Source organism: Lissotriton vulgaris, chromosome 3_1 (assembly GCF_964263255.1).
Source record: "Lissotriton vulgaris chromosome 3_1, aLisVul1.2, whole genome shotgun sequence".
Classification (NCBI taxonomy): domain Eukaryota; kingdom Metazoa; phylum Chordata; class Amphibia; order Caudata; family Salamandridae; genus Lissotriton; species Lissotriton vulgaris.
Genome location: NC_141689.1, coordinates 1,743,293,087 through 1,743,312,837, shown reverse-complemented (window position 1 = coordinate 1,743,312,837; position 19,751 = coordinate 1,743,293,087). Strand labels below are relative to the sequence as shown.

At 45.7% G+C, this 19,751-nt stretch overlaps 1 protein-coding gene across 1 annotated transcript in view; it reads right to left on the bottom strand.

The window, feature by feature from the left end:
• Positions 1-19,751, bottom strand: part of NAA15 (N-alpha-acetyltransferase 15, NatA auxiliary subunit) — a 778,287-nt gene that overhangs the window by 263,020 nt on the left and 495,516 nt on the right. The window contains exon 12 of the mRNA XM_086962172.1: positions 7,728-7,880. Within this exon, the coding sequence (XP_086818298.1) occupies positions 7,728-7,880 (153 nt within the window). The remainder of the gene's footprint in view (positions 1-7,727; positions 7,881-19,751) is intronic.

The window sequence follows — 19,751 nt, the reverse complement described above, 5'->3', positions numbered from 1 at the left end:
GAGAAGACTTGGCACCTCGTCCCAGGATGTGCATTTTTTCAGGCCACAGAGAGCAGCAGGCTCTTGACCCAGGGGTCCAGAAACATGTCTGGTGGTGGCAGCCTAAGCAGCCACTCAGTCAGGTCACTAGAAGGTGGTCGAGTTTCAGGGGGCATCTCTAAAATGCCCTGTGTCATGCAATTTACATTAAATCCCACACTGGCATCAGTGTGGGTTTAATGTGCTGAGAAGTTTGATGCCAAACTTCCCAGTTTTCAGTGTAGCCAATCTGGTGCTGATGAGATCATAATGATAATCTCCCAGCAACATATCCTCTTAATGGCAGCACTGCACTTACAATGTCTAAGAATGGACTTAGACACTGTAAGGGTACCGGGCTCATGCACCTGTACCCTAACCTCTGGCAAAGGGCACCCAGCTAGTGGGGTGACTGATCTATGCCAGGGGAGTGGGTTGCAGGCATGGCACCCAGGGATGTGTGCCATGTCGACTCATTACTTTGTTCTGCACCAAAACACACAACCTGAAAAGGCAGTGTGTGTGTGTGTGTAAAGGTACAGGGCCTTTAGAGGTGGCCATAGCAACGCAAGGATAGCGCTTCATTCGCCCGTCTGATCTACTGCGGAAGATTGATTCACCGCCCCCTTCGCCATCACGCTAACATTTACATCGGCGTGTCCGAGAATCACTCTACTTTCATTCACACGCTTGACATCGATGGAATCCAGGATGTAATTTGGGAATCCACCACCTCCTAGTACCGGATTGCCCCTGACATACCCCACCGATCTAAATGTAAATTCGTATTGTGGGTGCAATCCAGCTGCCAGACGCACTGCGTCCAGCCCCACAGTCCTGATGAAGATCCCAATTACCAGGGATCGAAAGGCCTCTACTTCCCAGCGACAACTTAGGCGCCCTTTATCCAGTGGCTGTCAGAAAACCGAAAATTGAATTGTTTGAAATTTATGCTGTTTTCATGCACTGTATATAATTCTTCACATTTCACCTTGCGCCGTCCACGCTGTTTTTCACTGTCACTTACGTCGCCGTAGTGCCACCCACCTTGCACTCGTGCACCTAGTACAACTTTGGGCTGTTACCTGTTATTAATTGCAGTGCTGTTACTAACTGTAATTGTGTTTGTCCTACATTCAAATCATTTTGATACGCTGATATAAATGATGTCTTGAACACATATGATAACTCAATTGAGTCTCCTTGTTTCCTTGTGGATAATACTGTATAGATATCCTATCTAATCGTCTATGAATAATACCAGTCGGGATATTGTTATTTGTATATAAAAATGGACTTAGACACTGTAAGGGTACCGGGCTCATGCACCTGTACCCTAACCTGTGGCAAAGGGCACCCAGCTAGTGGGGTGACTGATCTATGCCAGGGGAGTGGGTTGCAGGCATGGCACCCAGGGATGTGTGCCATGTCGACTCATTACTTTGTTCTGCACCAAAACACACAACCTGAAAAGGCAGTATGTGTGTGTAAAGGTACAGGGCCTTTAAGGGTGGTACAGTAAGTGCTGCAGCCCTTAGAGGTCTTCCCTGGTCACAGTGCCCTGGGTACCTGTGGTACGATTTACCAGGGGCTGGCCTGTGGCCAGAGATGCCAATTGGGTTAGTTTTGGGGAAAGAACACAGGCCCTGGGAACCTGATTGGCAGGGACCCAGGGCACACCAAGGAAAAGTGTGCCAGAAGTCTAGCAAAAAGTGGTGGGGTTATACTGCAACAAAAAACCCACTTTCCTACATAAACCCAAAGAGCAAAGATTGGTTTGTATTTCCACTTTTGGTACCTCATCCAACTAAATCAAGAAACATTTTAAACATTGGCAACTATTTAATAAGGGCAACCTCCTTTTGACAAAAAAAATGCTTCCTTTCAAACGTAGTCCCAATGTTAGAGCCAGACTGATTAAAACCTACATTAAACCGCAGGCCACATCAATAGTACAATGTTTTGGATTACAGCCAGTTACTGTCTTTTCTGATGCAGAAACTTAATGGCACGCAACAGCTGCTATGCACTTTAATCTTTAACATTACATTGGCCTTAGCTGTCAGATTAAACATTTCTCTAATTGCTTCCTATGTTTTTTCGGTCTTCCACACATTACAACTAAAAGACACAGTAGATCCGCAAATCCATTTTACATCATCAATCTAGAATTTGATGTTGCGGAGAACATCCGCCATTAGCTGCTCACAATTAACACCAGAACCACACTGCCAGGGAGCTGAAACGGTCGGTAGTTGAGGTGGTTAAGAGCACATCACAAATGTGGACTACCTCATCATTACCTGAAAACAGATGGATTTGGAAACTAAACAGTGTTAAAAATGGACCCAATCTGTATGTAAAATGCTTTACTCTTGCAGTACAGCAGTGTTCTTAATCTGTGGTCTGGGGATACCCTTAGGGTCTGCGAAGCCTACGCAGGGAGGCTGCAACACCTACTCAGGGGGTCCACAACAGCTTAGAAAATTAAATATGAACAGATTAATAAAGTGTACATAAATAAGCAAAATGTAAAATTTTAGAACATTCTGTAAATGTGAAGGAATTTGAAATTGGAGGGTAAAAATGAAGTTAGTATCCACCAATTCATTAATGGGAGCAGTGCAGGTGCACCAAACAGACCAGGTAGGTAAGTTCAAGGTATAGGCTTAAAAAACAAAAGGTAGGTAAACAGACAGGTAATGGGAAGTTGGGATAATCTTAGGCTATAGGGGTTGGTAGAGGTAAAAGGAAATAAAGGTAATGGACAAATTACTCACCTTTGGTAACGCCTTAAGTGATCCAGACTATCTTGCCACAGATTCCTTACCTAAGAATTATCCACAGATGTCATACTGGACCCGGAAACTTTCAGTGGGCAGTTCCCCTGCTTGCTGGTAGGTGGAGTGGATCAGCTCCGCTTGGCGTCATCAGCACCGGAAGGAAAGGGCGCGGTGCCTATATAGGTGCCAGACCAGTGTGCTGATGTCAGTTGCTTTATGTGACTTTCCACACAAGGAACGCTGAGCCAAGAAGCACACTAACCACTAGTGCGGAAAACTGGGGCCATGAAAGGGGAAAGACCTGTCTTTTCGCACAGCATGGAAGATGGTTGGGTCAGTAAGGAATCTGCAGCAAGATAGTCAACCAGGTAAAGCATAACTGATGGTAAGTAACCTGTCCATCTGACAGACTTCTAGCTGCAGATTTCTTACCTCAGAATAGATACTGAAGCAATACCTCCCGAGGTGGGTTACCAAAACAATTTCTTACCAGAAAGTCCAGCAGGACCGAATGGGCAAAGTGCCCATCATGAAATACCTTACTGTCCAGGCAGTAGTGTTTTGTGACCGTGTGCAAGGAATCCCACTTTGCTGCCTGGCAGATGTCCAGGTCTGGGATTCCAAATGCTAACACCGTGGTTCGCAGCCTTAGCTCTAGTGGAATAAGAACGAAAACCTTCAGGGAGTTGCTTCTTGGCCAATTCTTGGCAGATTTCGACGCAGAGAACGATGTATTTGGAGATGGCTTGATTCTGCAAACCTTTCCCTTCTCCGACATACCCCACAAAGAGTTGGTCGTCCACTTGGAACTCTTTCATACACAAGATAGAATACAGTTTTTGGTTCCAGTGGGTGAAGTCGCTCCTCTTCCTTAGAGCGATGTGGCGGAGCGTAAAAGATATGCAGAGTGGTGGACTGTACTGCATTAAAGGGAGTGACACTTTTTGCAGAAAGTAAGCACTAATTCGTAGAACCAGCATGTCTGGGTAGATGTTCAGGTATGGAGGATTGAAAGACCAAGCCTGAAGCTCACTGACCCTCCAGGCAAAAGTTAATGCAACCAGGCAGCTCAGCTCGTATTGGTGGTAAGGAGCCTGACTGAACAAATGTGCAGAGGCTTTAAGGGAGCACACAAGAAAAGTGAGGATGAGACTGAGGTCCCTGTGGAGCATAACAAATGGAGTGAGAGGAAACATATGTTGCAAACCTTTCAAAAACCTATGCACAATAGGGGGTTGGAATAGGGAAGGTTGGTCAGGCAGCCGAAAAAAGCAGAGATTGCAGAAATGTATCCTTTAACAGTGCTCAGAGCAGAGCCCTGTTGAGCAAGGGAAAGAAAGAACAGGAGAACCTGAGAAAGGAAGGTCAGAAAGGGGATAATGTTCCTTTCTGCACACCATGCCACAAATGTTGTCCAACAGCAGGCATAAACTCTCTGGTAGAGGAACGCCTGGCTACCAAAATAACATTACTGACTTCGGGCAGAAGGTCTAAAGCGGTCAACTGTCGCCTCTCAATCTCCATGCAAGAAGGTGGAGGGTTGACAGGTTCAGGTGCAGAACCCTCCCCTGCTGTGGCAGATCATCCCCACGAAGGGGCAGCCTGATTGTAGGACAGATGGCCATGCTAAACCGCTCTGGATACCAGATTCTCCGTGCCCAGTCCGGAGCCACAAGAAAGACTTGGGCCTGGTTGTTCCTGAACTTCTTGAGAACTCGGAGCAAGAGCGTAATGAGCAGAAAGACATACCGGAGGGCTTGAGGTCCCCTTGAGACGAAAAAGGTCTCCAAGCAACACCTGTCTTCAAAACTCCAGCACGTAGAACTGGCTTTACATGTTCTCGGCATTAGCGAACAGATCTAACCAAGGCTCACCCCACTGCTGAAAGAGAGAGACAGTGCCCAGCTCCACATGGAGATGTCGATCGTGACATGCTAGACATCTGTAGCGGAGTTTGTCCTCTCTGGTGTTCATAACACCCACCAGATGGTGAAACACAAGGGATATGCCCTGCTGTTCCAGCCATGTCCAGAGACGCAGGGCCTCTTGACAAAGGGTCAATGCCAGCTGGATCGCTCGGAGCTCCAACAGGTTTATGTGGCATCTGCTTCCGCCGGAAACCAGAGGCATCTGAGCTCCACCTCTACCAGATGACCACCCTATCCCAGGAGTGACGCTGCTGTCAATATTGTGAGACTTGGTTGGGGAAGAAAGAGGGCTCTGCCGCGGCTCAATCGCGGTTGGTCAACCACCTCTACAGGGTTTTTGCCGTTCCCTCCAATACCTGGACCGCATTGGAGGGATTCCTCTGATGCTGTGCCCATTGAAACTATAGGTCCCACTGCAGAGCCCGCATAAGCCATCTGGCATAATTTACCAGCAGGGTGCAGGAAGCCATGAGTCCCAGCAGCTTCAGTCATTCTCAATAAAATCCAGGAGAGGCTGAAACATGGGTATCATAGCCTGAATGTCCTGGACTCGCTGCTCGAGAGGATAAGACAGACTGCACTGTGTCCAGATGAAAGGGAGCGTCCGAGAAGGAGTCAGGTGTGACTTCGGCATGTTTATAGAGTATCCCAAAGAATGCAGGAGGTCCGCCGTAGTCTAGAGGTAGGAGACTGCAGCCTGGGGCAAAGGAACCTTCAACAGCCAGTCATCGAGATAGGGGAATATGACATCTCTAATCCACGCAGCTGAGCTGTAATCTCTGCAATCCCCTTGGTAAACACCTGAGGGACTCTACTAAGGCCAAAACGGACCACAGCAATCTGAATTTTTTCGTCTCCCACCATGAACTGCAGGTAACGCCTGTGGGCAAGCATAACTGGACTGTGGAAATTTGTGTCCTGCAAGTCCAACGCCACCATCCAGTCTCCCAAGTCTAAGTAAGACAAGACCTCAGCGAGTGTGAGCACTTTGAATTTTTCCTTCCTGAGGAAGAAATTGAGGGGGTGCATGTTTAGTACAGGGCGAAGGCCTCCATCCTTCTTGCGCACCAGAAAGTAGCGGGGATAACAACCACTGGCATAAGCACCCTCTGGACAACCCCCCTTGGCAAAGAGAGCTGTCATTACCTTGGCAGAGCAAAGAAAGATGGTCCTCTATCATCCTGTCAAAAGCAGGTGGCATGGATGAAGGGGTAGTCTCAAAGGGGGGAGAATCTGCAGTACCCAATGTTATAGACAGCTACTGATGCAGGTGATGGTGGATCCTGCCTCCCACTGGATGCCCATGATGGTAAAGGGGCAGAATATAAAGGCTCGGAGGATGCGGCTTCTGAGTGGGGTGGTAAACTGGCCTGACCTCTGGCTGCCCAACCCATCAGGTCTGTAGATACCGTGTCCTTGGCCAAGCAGAGGCTGGGAAGCTTGAATGCCACGGTGGCTGGACAGGTACAGAAGTGGCTGGAATGCTCTTCCATGGTCACAAGCGAAAGGGAGATTGGGGGTGATAAGGGGGCATGACCAGGACGATGTTTCTATCTGTAGCCCGGATATCCATAAAGTGCTTCAGCGGTGAGTCTGTCTTGTCTCCAAAGAGACATCACAGGACATGTCCATAAGCAATGCTCAAACATCGCCAGAAAAAGCCAGGTGTCCTCAGTCAGGCGTGGCGCTGTAAGACCACTGCAGATGAAACCGGTCTGCCCAGCAAGTCTGTGGTATCCAGTCCACAATGTATGGTTAACTTGACTGCATCCTTCCTGTCAGAAATCCTCCTCTAAGTCCTAGTCCATAAGAATAGGGCTCAGGCTCCAGACAGTGCCATTAAACAACCATCTGGCTTGGTGTCAAAGTCCGGGATCAGAATGGGGATGGTGCAGCTGGTGGGCAGCGGGAGCCTCAGCATCAGGACTGGCATCCGGGAAAGTTGAAGTGGCATGAAAGGCACAAGTCTGGATCCATCCGTGGATCAAAAGGTCCAGACTGGCACTTGGGCTGGAGCAGACTGCGAGGCCCCTTCGAAACATGCAGGTCCAAAGGCACACCAGCTGTAGCCTGCGGCTCAAATATGAGGCTCTTGACCTGCTGAAACTCTTGAGGTTGAGCGGGGGTCACACTGGCTCCTGGAAACTCGGGGAAGCGTGAAGTCGACCCAGGCCTAGAGTCACAAATTAGTGGTGGACATTTTGTGTTGGCGCAGAGGAATTTTTGGTGGTGTTTGAGTGAGTTCTAGACAGTAACACTGCATAATGTGAGAACCCAACAGACCGATTTCTGACCAATGGGGCAGAAAATCCTGCAACCTTCTCCGGCCAGGTTTTTGTGTTGGGTGGGGGTGGGGGTGGGGGTGGGGGTGGGGGGGGGGGGGGGGATTGTGAATTTCATCTCAAGTCCGAAACTGCTCCTTTGAACCAAAACAACATACATTATGAGCCCAACAGTAGATGACGAGAGCGCACAGCATTGACTTACACCTTCACATGATGCAAGCAAACAAAATACCCACAAAAGTTGAGGCCTAGTTATTTCCATCCAACCCAGAACCCCAAGAAATGGCCCAACCAAAACCAAACATGTTTGTTTGATAACATGACAAATGTTTTAGACTTTCACAAAATATTATAACAATCCATTAGGTAATGCCAAAATTAATTTAGGAAAAAAGTTTATGGTCCCCAAGAACATCCTAGAGAAGCTGCAAAAAAAAAAAAAAAGCATATAAAGCTTTGACAAATCGTTGACTGAAAATGCATGCTTTCCTCTTCCTTAAGTACACTTTTTTAAAGCAATGTAGACAAACATGCACCATAAATTACATTTGGTGCACGGCTATAATAAATATCTAGATATACACACACACATCTTATGGGATTGATGCCAAAGGGCAAAATAAGAACTCAACACAAAAAAACAGCTTTGATTGCACTATTTTGTATTACAAAAATGGGACTGGTTAATGACTTGACTAAGAGTACAGACTAACCCGTGTAAACTTTGAACACATTTCTTCAGCTTCCTTAATCATATTGGCCTTTAACATGTACTTTGCACATTTTGAGTTAATAAACCGGTCTGCTGTATCCAAGGCCTGAGCTTCGTCCATCCACTTGGCAGCTTCTTTAATGTTTCCAGCATGCTAAAAATAAACAAAACCCTTCATTTTTAAAAGCCCATTATTAGATTTATTCAAACAATTACTGAGGAACAGAAACTTCTTTAAAGATTAATGTTCAATATAAATGTATCATTTGTTAAAATAGAATGGTTATTTTAGAAACCTAGATGGCACCGTAATTCCAACAAAATAGTAACCTTTTTACCAGTCTCAGGAGAAATCAGCTATGCCACGAATACAGTTAGTAAAAATATTTTTAGCACACAAAATGTTTTAACACCTACTCTAATAAAAAGTGAATCTTCTTCCAGGTAAACTATAAAGGAAACCATTAACACAAAAATTGTGCTTTTCGTCTTGGCTGCTCCTGAACATGTGACCGCACCTGGAATGTTTTTCTTTCCCATGCACAAGGCAAGAAGTAGTCCAAAGCCCATTAATGAGGGATGGGTCGATACCAGAATTTCAGGATATCACGATTAATTTGAAGAATGAATCTAACACTCATTTACTTCTAGGGCAACCTGAAAATCTGGCATGAATGAGGCACTAATGACCTATTTTAAACGAAATTTGAATACAACAAAAGGAGGGAGGGAGAGGAAGAAGTGGCTTCAGTCTCCCCTGACCTATAGGTGTAGAAGTATGAATAAGCTCTGTTGCGCCCAATAGGCGTTTGAAGAACTTTTGGATCAAGGTTGTCTGACCTCATGAGCCTAAGCGTGGTATTGGGGGTTCCTTCCTCACTGCTCAATATAGCAACGGTTATTGCACGACCTAGTAGACTGCCATCCCCTCAACGTGGCTTATTCATACTTCTACACCTATAGGTACATTTCACCTAGTGTTTTTTGTAAAATACACTTTTACATTCCATACCCATGTGAGTAAGGTGAGGATAATCGTGCATATCCTCGTCCTGAAGGAGTCGCTGTACTCCGAAACATGTCGACGCACTTTTAGAGGTTGATATACCCTAACACGTATAATTAACCTCATCTTGCACCCCTTTTAACAATACCAGCCGAGGACATAAATATTTTTTCCTACGAGCCAGGTATTTTTTAACCCTCACTTTTCACCTCACCACTCACACTCCCTCTCACACACACAAACACATAGTTCACTATCAGTGCTCCTACGTATGAGTCGCAGCACGCCGCATCCCGTAGAGGGATGTGAACGCCCCGATGATGAAGCATGACACCAAGGGACCTGTTGGTGTGTGAGGGATATTTAAACACTGTGTGCTCCCCATCACTTTAGGGATCACTACCACCTTCTGAGTGGATTCAATTTTGTTTAAACTATTTTAAACGAACCCATGGATGCCACAAGCATATATAATATATGAAGCATAACACTCAAATATCACGCTTCACATTCTTATATTGCACCTGTACTCCGCTTCTGGAGTAATCAATGAGGAAAAAAGTGGAGACGCTAACGGGTTAGAGCTGGAGGGCAGGGACTCTTTCCTCTTAGTCTTCCTTCTTGTAATAACCTCTGACTTCAAACACCGGCAACACTTTCCTTCTTAGCCTCTACCCAAACTCAAGCTTTCTTATATACCCTTTTAACTTGATATTTGATCCCTGGGGAGCTATGGTAGTTTAAGCAAGATCCACTACTCTTCCGTGTTATTTTCGAGTGAATCTCATGACCTCAAATATTTTCTTGGACTTTACAAAACTGCATCTTCTGCTGAACAAACCTACTCCACTAATGAGTGGCCTTCCTAACGTTTGAGTATCGAGGCTTATATGGAGCCTCAACTATTGACTAAAAACCCATGCCATGGGGCGCTGTAGTATGGATTTAGGCCCAGATCTCTGTACTGGGGTGAATGTATGACATTGTTCTGCATTCTGTCAATCAACTGTTGTTTTTGTATTTGTCACCCCGAGTGGGACGGGTATGCTCAGACGTGATTCCCGTGCTCTCCACACCACTGGAGTCAAGCTATCCTGGCTGATGACGGCTGATAGCCAGAAAACGGTCCTAGAATGCTTGATTCTGGTCCAGGTAAGACATGGCTTGGCAGTTCGGGCTGGACTGTTCCCATGAGGCACGGGGTCAAGGCTGATTTGCATATGGCAATGTCTGAACTGGGGTGGTGTGGAGTGCAAAAGAACTATGGATTTAGGCCCAGATCTCTGTACTGGGGTCAATGTAGGACATTGTTCTGCATTCTGTCCATCAACTGTTGTTTTTGTAGTATGGTTTAGAGCCTACTTTTGCGTGTATGTTATATTACCATGGCTTATTAGAAGTTTAAACGCCATTTTACCTTTTGCACACAACACTGCATAGCTGTTTTTGTAAGTTAGCCTTCACAAAGGTCTACACATCTTTAGACTTACATCGTGCCCCTAGTCTGAACAGTGAGTGCTGAGCAGTCAAGCTTATCAAAACATGTTAGCTATTTTTGGGCATGTCCGTTTAACGCATTCTAGACACAACATTTTGGCAGCTATGAGCCAAGTATGATTCTGGCAGCTTTATCATTGCACACTTGCCATGATTTCAGACACTTGGAAGATTTCCGTTCCAGAGATGCAGAGAGCTAAGCTGATCCAGATGTAATTTACTCTCACTGAGCGGAAAGGTAATGGGGTCCCCCAAACCAAGCCTAAGAGACCTTCTTTAGTTTATAATACATAGTTCCTCTATAGGGAGGGTGTTAAAACTAGGCACTATAGGACCTGTTTACACCATAATTATAATATGATTTCTCCTTTTGCATTTTATGTAGTTGTAACCATGCTGACCATATTATTTTCAATCATATGTCTGCTTATGTTGTCTAAGATACTGCACATGAGATCACGTTGTTAAAATAAACATTTTAACCTTACAGTGTCTCTTATTTACTCCTGTTGTGGACTGGTATGAGAGTATAACAAAAGAGTTCTCACTTCCCACCATTTCGGAGATGTTCCTAAGTATGCCACGTTTTCTCTGTTGCATATTGAAAAACTGGAACAATTACTATTTTCAGTGGCTGAGTCGAATTTGTTAGTTTGGCTCATCCATGGGTTAATAACTCTACCTTTTTCCCTGTTTAAATTTGAGTCCTGCATGAAACACTATGCAATAGGTAGATTTGAACATATGTAGTGCTCATCTTCATGAAGTTTGGAATTTCCCGTTCACATATGTTATGTTATTAAAATATTTCTAGAGCGCACTATCACCGATTGGTTGCTTGGCGCTATGATCAGCAATAACATGAACATAGAGGGAAGAGAATTTATGAAAATGCTTGTCTGAATAGCCAGGTCTTCAAGGCTTTCCGGAAGGGGAGGAGGTCTTGACAATTCCGGGTCTCCATCGGGAGAGAGTTCCACAAGCATATAGGAGCTTGAGGGAAGAAAAGGAAGTTTATTTGAAAGGTGGAGATTGCACAACCACACTAGATCACTCTTTAGTCTGTAGAAATCTGCAATTGCACGGTTCTTGTAATGTACTTGCACCAAACCTTGCCTGTGTTCTGAAAGGCACTCCCACCCCAGCTATTACACCGACTTTCACATTGCTTGCAAATGGTAGTTATTTGTTATTAAGTAATGAAGATTGCTGTGGTATGCTTGCCGGTATTCCTTATATCGTTACAGTTTCCCAGCGTGTAGTTTGCTGTAAGAATGCCTCATTTCCTCCTCCACATGGGAGGCTCGATGTTTCCATCTGGCCTTCTATCCCGACCTTGAAAGTTCAACAAGGTGAGTCGAATAAGAGCTTGTTTGTCCCAGAAGGAAGTCCCCCTTCCATCTGCACGTGAGACATTCGTCCTTCACGTTGCAAATACTCGTACTGAGGTAAATGCCTTGTTAAACACAGACCTGCCACTGCATTTCGGTGCTTTGATTCACACAAACTTTAATGCCTCGTCGACCACAGGCCTGGCACACTTTCCCTGAAAAAAGTCCAGGACCTTTATGGTCGCATATGGACTGAAACATGTTGGCACTAGGGTCTTAGGACCATAATACTCCTACACCGACCCGTTTTTCTTAGTTATTTTAATAACCCAGACAGACCCAAAAATAAAGGGAAACCGGGGTCCTGTCGGAGGTTTTTTTTTAATCTTTTTAGTCCCCCTGGTCTAAACACTTCAAAGAGCTCTCAGCATTGTGGTCGAGCCCACCCAGACTTATTGGCATAGGGGTGACCGGATGATGAAGCATGAGACCACTAGGGTGTGTGAGAGTAACTAAACAAAAAGGAGTTTTTTCCTTGCTCACCTATTGGTGAAGTTACAAGAATTCCCTTATACTTCTGTTGTGTTCTATCTAGGACCCCGATCAATATAATGACCTCATGGCCCTATACGGCTATAATCAATAGATATCCCTATAATGGCATAAACGATCAGAGCCATATTTTAGTAACTCGTCTCTGCAGCTCATTACAGTACATGACACAGCAGCAGCCACTTCATTATATTCCTAGATAACACACCGAGTTCTTTCGACAGCTCAAACCTCCAGCCCCGCTTGCTTTGTTTTGATTAGTAATAGAACTCTAACGAGCACTGTAAGAACGACCAGTTCTTAGTGACATCTTTATTGACGTCTTATGTCCAAAAACTTACGTCAAACTCGGCACCTTTCAGGTATAAATAATACCGACGTTGCCTTAAGCAAACACGACGGTGGTGGTGTCCCTTGCAGAAAGCCCAGCAGATGCGAGGAGCCCACGGACGCTGCCCCTCCTCCTTGACGCGCTGAGAAAGACGCTGTCTTTTCTCCTGCCGAGAAAATCCAGCTCCGGCATTTCCAGCCTACCCTTGCGGGTGACTGGGATATCGAGTCCTGAGAGGAGATACCAGACCTCCAAAATTCTATTCCAGAGGTACGGTGCTGACTAAACCCTTAGAGAGAATTCTTGAAGCAAACCCTTGGCAAAACCAAACTTAACTTAAACTGTTACTTACTTACTCCCTCCCACGTATTAGGCTTAGGTCAGGTATACTGGGGTAGGCGTAGTTAGAAGCACCAGTTGAGTATGTTAGCCAAATGTATATATGAATGTATATATTTTATTCATTTTAACCATCTTATGGCTAAGAAACCATATCCATGCTTTTACAGTATTATTTTGTGATACTCCTTTCACTGTACGCACTTTTTATAATCACAAGTCTTGCAATTGTGAAAATTCATTTCTCTTGCATGAGAAGGAAGACTGGTCAATAAATAATATCTTTTATTGAAAACGCCCATCCCTCTATTCTATGTATAATGGTGAAAGTAATTCTGCACAACTGACAGTGAAATAACTGTCTATTGTTTCACACGACTCTAGAGATTGACTCTTATTCTGAGGAGCTAAGTTGTCATGTTAATGCGGTTGTTGGAAAACTGAATCCCTTCTTGTCTGAGCCAAAGAAGCTGATCACTTCCTATTCAGTCAAGAAAGTTTCCAGTGACCTCTGAGCTAGCTGGTACAAACCCAATTCTTCATGCCCTCCCATTTAAGTGCGCTTTTGATTGTCCATCGTCCGGGCAGATACTCGCCAGCCTAAGCTTAATTTAGACACCACCAAACGCAGCGCCCGGACGATGCCAGATGAGCAGGACTTGGATAAAGGGGAAAGTGCTCACGGGAGCGCGACCATACCGTCTGCGGACGTGCAGAGCATCCTTCAGGGCTTCGCCACTATGGTAGACAAGGTGGATAGAATGTCGACTCGAATGGACGCCATTGCGCACAAACTCGTAGGGCATGAGGACCGCATCCAAGTAGCAGAATAGCACATTTCGGACACCTAAGTCGCAATGCCCCATGTCAGGACGCAGATTTCTGACATGAATAAACTACTAAAAGTCATTGCTGCGAAGAATGAGGACTTAGAAGCACACAGCAGGCGCAATAATATTCGCATTCTTGGGGTCCTTGAGTGGATCAATACGGGGAAGATGGAAGAATATGTGGAAAAATTACTGCTCTCATCAATCGGGGCAGAGGCCTTCTCTAATCAATTCATAGTGGAGCATGCTCACCGCTCCCTGGGACCGCGCCGGCCAGGCAGTACACCACGCCCTATTATAGCACGACTTTTGAACTATAGGGACCGGGACGTCACATTCCGTGTAGCGAGAAGCAAAGAACAACTATCCTATGATGGCAATACGTTCTCCATATATCCAAACTTTAACCCGACAGTTCAGGTAGAGCGGCGCACATTCACGGAAGTCAAAAATAAGTTGCGGCTAGCCCGAATTGACTATGCACTGTTATATCCTGCACGGCTCAGCGTCACTCACCAAGGTAAACAGCGATTCTTTACAAAACTACAGCAGGTGGATGAATTCTTGAAGCATCTGGAACGAATGAACCGCAGTACTGGGTCATTAGCATCGTCCCAGCAGTCCGCATCGCTGGGAGCTGAGGATGACTCGCAATGACTACTTCACTGATACCCGACAAGACATGTTAAGATGACTGCATGACGGCTGAGCTGCTGCTCTAGGACACGCATATCTCGCAGATGGTAAGCTTTGAGCCCTGTTCCATTGACACGCCAGGCACCCTTAGCCCACCTGAGTACACCCACTTCATCACTTGTGAACTCAACGTGAGAGGTGCACCTGTGCAGACACCTAGGAGTTACCCCCAGCGGGTATTCCCCCATTGATGTCTGCTGCATGTGCTCCGCAGTATATATATATTTTTTTTGTTTTTGTTTCTCCGTTTGGGGTGTGGGGAGGGCATGGCTGGGAAACAGATGGCGAAAAGCATTGTGACAGTTAAGAGGTTGCAAGACGGGTAGGGGGTGGGGCGAATGATACTAGCATGATTGGGATGCTTCAGTGGAAGGGGGGAGGAGATTGAATGTTTTGAAGTCTTCAGCAAGTACAGTTCACATAGGTATAAGGGCTTCACAATACTACATTGGAACAACATTGGCGCGTTGCTACTGCATGCGCAATTAGAAATGGGTTGGTATGATGGCTACAGATGACAACAGTACGCTGAGGGTATGGTCATGGAACATCAGGGGCTTGGGAGATCCGAGGAAACGTAGACAATTAGTGGTGTATTTGGATAGACAACAGATACAGGTAGCAATGCTACAAGAAACACACCGCAATACAAATTCCCCAAACACGTTTGCCAGCAAATGGGCATTTGTCAGACTATTTGCTTCCTATTCATCTTACGCCCGAGGCACAGCCATATTGATAAAAAAACAGACACTGTTTAAAATAGGAGGCACGATAAAAGACCCTCATGGGCGATATGTTCGATCATGGGGGAGACTAGGTAAAGAGTCGGTCACTATAGCTAACTGCTATGGCCCTAATGTTGATACCCCGAAATTCTTCATTACAATATAGGAAAAGATACTCAACATAGCTTCCACCCACTTGATCTGAGGAGGTGATTTTAATGTGGCCCTGAACCCGGCCCACGATAGATCTAACCTGGCGATGCATCATTACAATATTTCCCATGGCTTGATGCAGGGCATCATAGAAGGAGGTCTCATAGATAGCTGGCGTTACACCCACCCACAGACTAACAAAGGCACTCATTTCACGAAACACACAGGGACCTGGGCACGCATTGATTATTGCTTGCTGTCAAGGGGGTTGGGTACCGCCATCCGAAGGGTGGTTCATCCTGCCAGGACCTTCTCGGATCATTGACCCGTGAAATTGACGTTAGCATTACCTGCATACGATAGGCTCGACCTTACTGGAGACTGCAGCCACATGCTCTGTTAGATACGGTATTTCAAGCTGAACTGGGGGAGGAAATAAAAGACTTATTAGAAACAAGGGCTCAGTAGATAGCGTGTCAGTCATATTGGAAGTGTTTAAGGTCACAATTAGGGGATATTGTATATCTAAGAACTTTGGTGTATTTGGAGACATACAGAGAACACTTCAGAACTTAGATCAGGAATTGAAAGCTTTGGAGAAGAAGATGGAGGGAGGAGAATCAGGTCGGACACAGAAAGAGTTTCGGAAAAAACTAACAGAATATGAAGAGGCCTCGACACATGAAACGAAATTTAAGGGGCAATATTGGGTGGCCCGCAGATATGGCAAAGGGGAGAGGCCAGGAAAGGCGCTAGCAGAAGTGACAAGGTGCCCACGGATTGGGACACATATAATAAAGATAGAGATAGAGGGACCCAGGGAGATAATGCATCGGGACACGCTCGATATCCTTGAAGTGTTCACTGCACATTAGCAAACACTGTACACCTCGCAGCGGCATGGAACAGTAGACCTAGATGACTTCATGGGGGATGTCACACTTGAGTGGTTAAGCGATCAACAAAGGGAATTTCTTGGTTTACCATTCGAAATAGATGAAATCAGGGAGGCAATCATGCAATTGAAAAATGGGAAGACACCGGGGCTGGACGGTCTCCACGCAGAATTCAATAAGTCTTATATGGACATTATGGCGCCAGTCCTCAAAGAAGTATAGGAGGAATCCATGGAAGTTGGAGTACTACCCTATACAATGAGGGAGGCGCTCGTCACGTCCCTCTTGAAGCCTGGAAAGCCCCCCACCTCTTGTGATGAGTATCGACCGCGGTCACTGATAAACTGTGATACAAAGATATTGGCTAAGGTACTAGCTAACCGACTCACCCTTTTAATAGACAAGCTTATTTTACCCGACCAATCCGGCTTTGTTCCGGGCAGAGCCACCTCCCATAACCTCTGTACCCTCTTTTCCCTGATGCAGACGGTGGCGCCAGAATTCCCACTCGCTCCAGTTTTTTTATACACCAACAAGGCGTTTGATTCTGTGGAGTGGGATTACCTCTTCGGGGTGTTACAGCGTATGGGTTTTCCACCAATTTTCATATCATGGGTTAAACTGTTATATAATCAGCCCACGGTTAAAGTACTGATCAATGGTCATGTGTCTCCTAAGCTTTCTATTTTGAGGAGCACCCGACAAGGGTGTCTGCTGTCCCCATAATTATTCGCCATGGCAGTTGAGCCGCTGGCCTCCAGGCTGCGCCAATGCCACCGGGATAATGCATTGAGATGCTGCTTACACCAAATCCTGATTTCCTTACACGCGGACGATATGACTCTATATTAGGGACCCTCAAAATAATATAAATCCCCTTTTTAGAGAGTTTATTGTGTTTGTTCGACTGTCCGGTATACATATAAACTGGGGGAAGACTCAGGTGTTCCCTCTTACGCCTGCAGTCCCCAAATTTCAACTTGATTTTCCATTGGAGTGGTGCGACACAGATCTTAGATATCTGGGCATACAGGTGACCAGGGATAGGGAAGAGACGATACGGCTAAACTATGGTACGGCAATTACAAAGCTTACTAGCCATGACCTGCGCTGGATTTCACTACCATTATCGTTGGCGGGTCGCGCCTCTATTATAAAAATGATTGTGCTCCCACAATTTCTATACCTTTTTATAAATATACCCTATCATCCAGGACCTTTTTTTTCACAACCCTACAAACTGAACTGATAAGACTGCTCTGGGGGAAGCAACCGCGACTTTAGTGGGCGACCCTGATCAAGCCATATGAACACGGTGGGTTCGACATTCCGGATTTTGAGACCTATTACCCGAGTGCCCAAGCCCAGTACGCCTAGTATTGGATATACCCCCCTAGATATATACCACAGATAGCCACTGACTGGCTTGCAGACCCTATACCACTCAATGGTATCATACATGGGCCCAGCCGCTCACGGATGACACCACCCACCACAGTCAGGAGCACAGTAGACGCCTGGAATCGAATAACCAATATTCTCTCCTTGCCATTTTTATATTCACTGCGGCTGCCCTTGACCTATCACCCCGCAGTGTCCCTGCTACAAGAACAAGGGTTCCAAAACGTATGTAAACGTGTGCATGTTGCAGTATGGGGAGACCAATTTCATGAAAAAGTTTTGTTCCTCTGAACATCTTTTTCAGGGGAAACAGTCCTCTCCCCTGGACATATTTCTTTATGTGCGACTGAGACAGGGGATGAGAGCAATCCTGACGGATTTTCCTCAGGAACCAGTAATTCTTCTTCCATTAAGCAACATGCTGGGATCCACAGATTGGACACACCTAGTGCCTAACCTATATAAATGCATAAGCACTCAACAGAGAAAACACCACTGAGCTCCGCTCGTTTCCAATGGAGTGAAGAGCTTGGACAAGAACTGACCGATGAGCAATGGGACTACTGCTGTATGCAAACTTCACATATCTCTGCTAGTTGCAGACTGCGGCTAATACACTATAAATTCTTACACCGATTATATTATACACCTGCAAAAAAATATCACTTTCGCTTACAAGATCATGATAAATGTGATAGGTGTGGTAGGACAGATGCGGGGTTCTTACATTTAGCCTGGGAGCACCGGGCAGTGCAGCAGTTCTGGGATCAAGTATATGAGGCGCTTGAAAAAATTATAAATTGTACATTGGACAGAGATCCCATACTGGCCCTCCTGGGGCATACTGCCAAGTCATAATGGAAATTCTTAGCTGTATCAATGCTGCTCACCAAACGCAGGGTGGCCTGCAAATGGGGACAGGGGTGGGCTCCTAAGTTCAAAGAATGGTTTACAGACCTATTGTATTGTCAGGAACAGGCAACCATATTTGCAGAATTACTATCTGGGGCGTCTAGACCTAAAGACATCTGGGGACCTTTGCAAAGCTATCTTATCCAGCACGAGGTGGAAGAGATGGACACTGACCACGCCAACGATGTTTGATGGGTATGGGAGACTCCTGGTTGATCTGGGTGACCTGAGAGACAGGTGCTCAATACTGGTAAGATTGAGAACTGAAAGGTGCGAGGCCTACAAATTCCTTGCTTAGGATTTAAAGGGCTAAGATAGAGCTAACTACTTGATGTTCTGCAATGCCTTCATGAATATTGTGCATGTGATGGTGATTTGTCATCGAAATATGTGTCACCAGATAGATATGTTTAACGCCCTGTAATTACGGAAATGTTGGAATATGCTTACTAATGCGAATGTACGACTTGCTGTTGAAATGTACTGTTATGTTGTACAAAAAAAAAAGAAAAATGCTGACTGACTCACAGGTTTCGATTTCTTTATTGGTTTATCAACAACCTTAATGATCCTGGAGCAGGCACTATCGTCAAGCTTTTACTGAGCATGGCCATTGCCAACCAAAAGATGGGAGTAAGCAGCACTCTGGTGCTGCTCTAGCGAGCGACTCTGGAATTGAGCATCCTCATTACAGTGGGCATATCAACCTATCAATTTCACTTGGCAGAGGCAGCTGAACGGGAGCAGAGAAATTAGACATAGGACCGGCCTGCCCCCGTTATAAGCAAGAAACAGAGTATGGGCTGCTACCTGAAGCAAGATGGCGGTCGTCGAGGACTGGCCAGAATGGGTCAATGCAACTGGGGAGATGGCTCACAGTGAACGCTTAGCTGCTACAGTAGAGGTGAGCGAAACCTGCAGGGTTTGACTGGGAACACATATCATAGCCCATACATGCTGTGGCTCAAAAGGCCAGTAGAGGAATATTGGTGCCCGTGTGTCCTACCTACTCTTGGAAAGTAAGGAATGTAGACGGTGGAAGGGACAGAGAGGTGAGTTATTCAAGCGGTCCGCCAGTTTCTAAAAGTGCCCAACATAATGCTGGAAGAAGGCGACTGTTACAGAGGATGTGAGTAGGTGTGGATGTACTCCCTGATCATGCCATCACTGAACTATGCAGGGGGTGTAGGAAGCTGGCTCTTTATATGCTGGACCAAAACGAGGTACACTGTGCAAAGAGTCCAGGCAACCCTTTTTGGTGTACAGAGACAAAAATGATCACACTAAATGCCTTCTTTTGGAGTAGTGTGGGCAAGCAGTTTAGACTTCTCAAAGGGTAGTGCTAAGCATTTG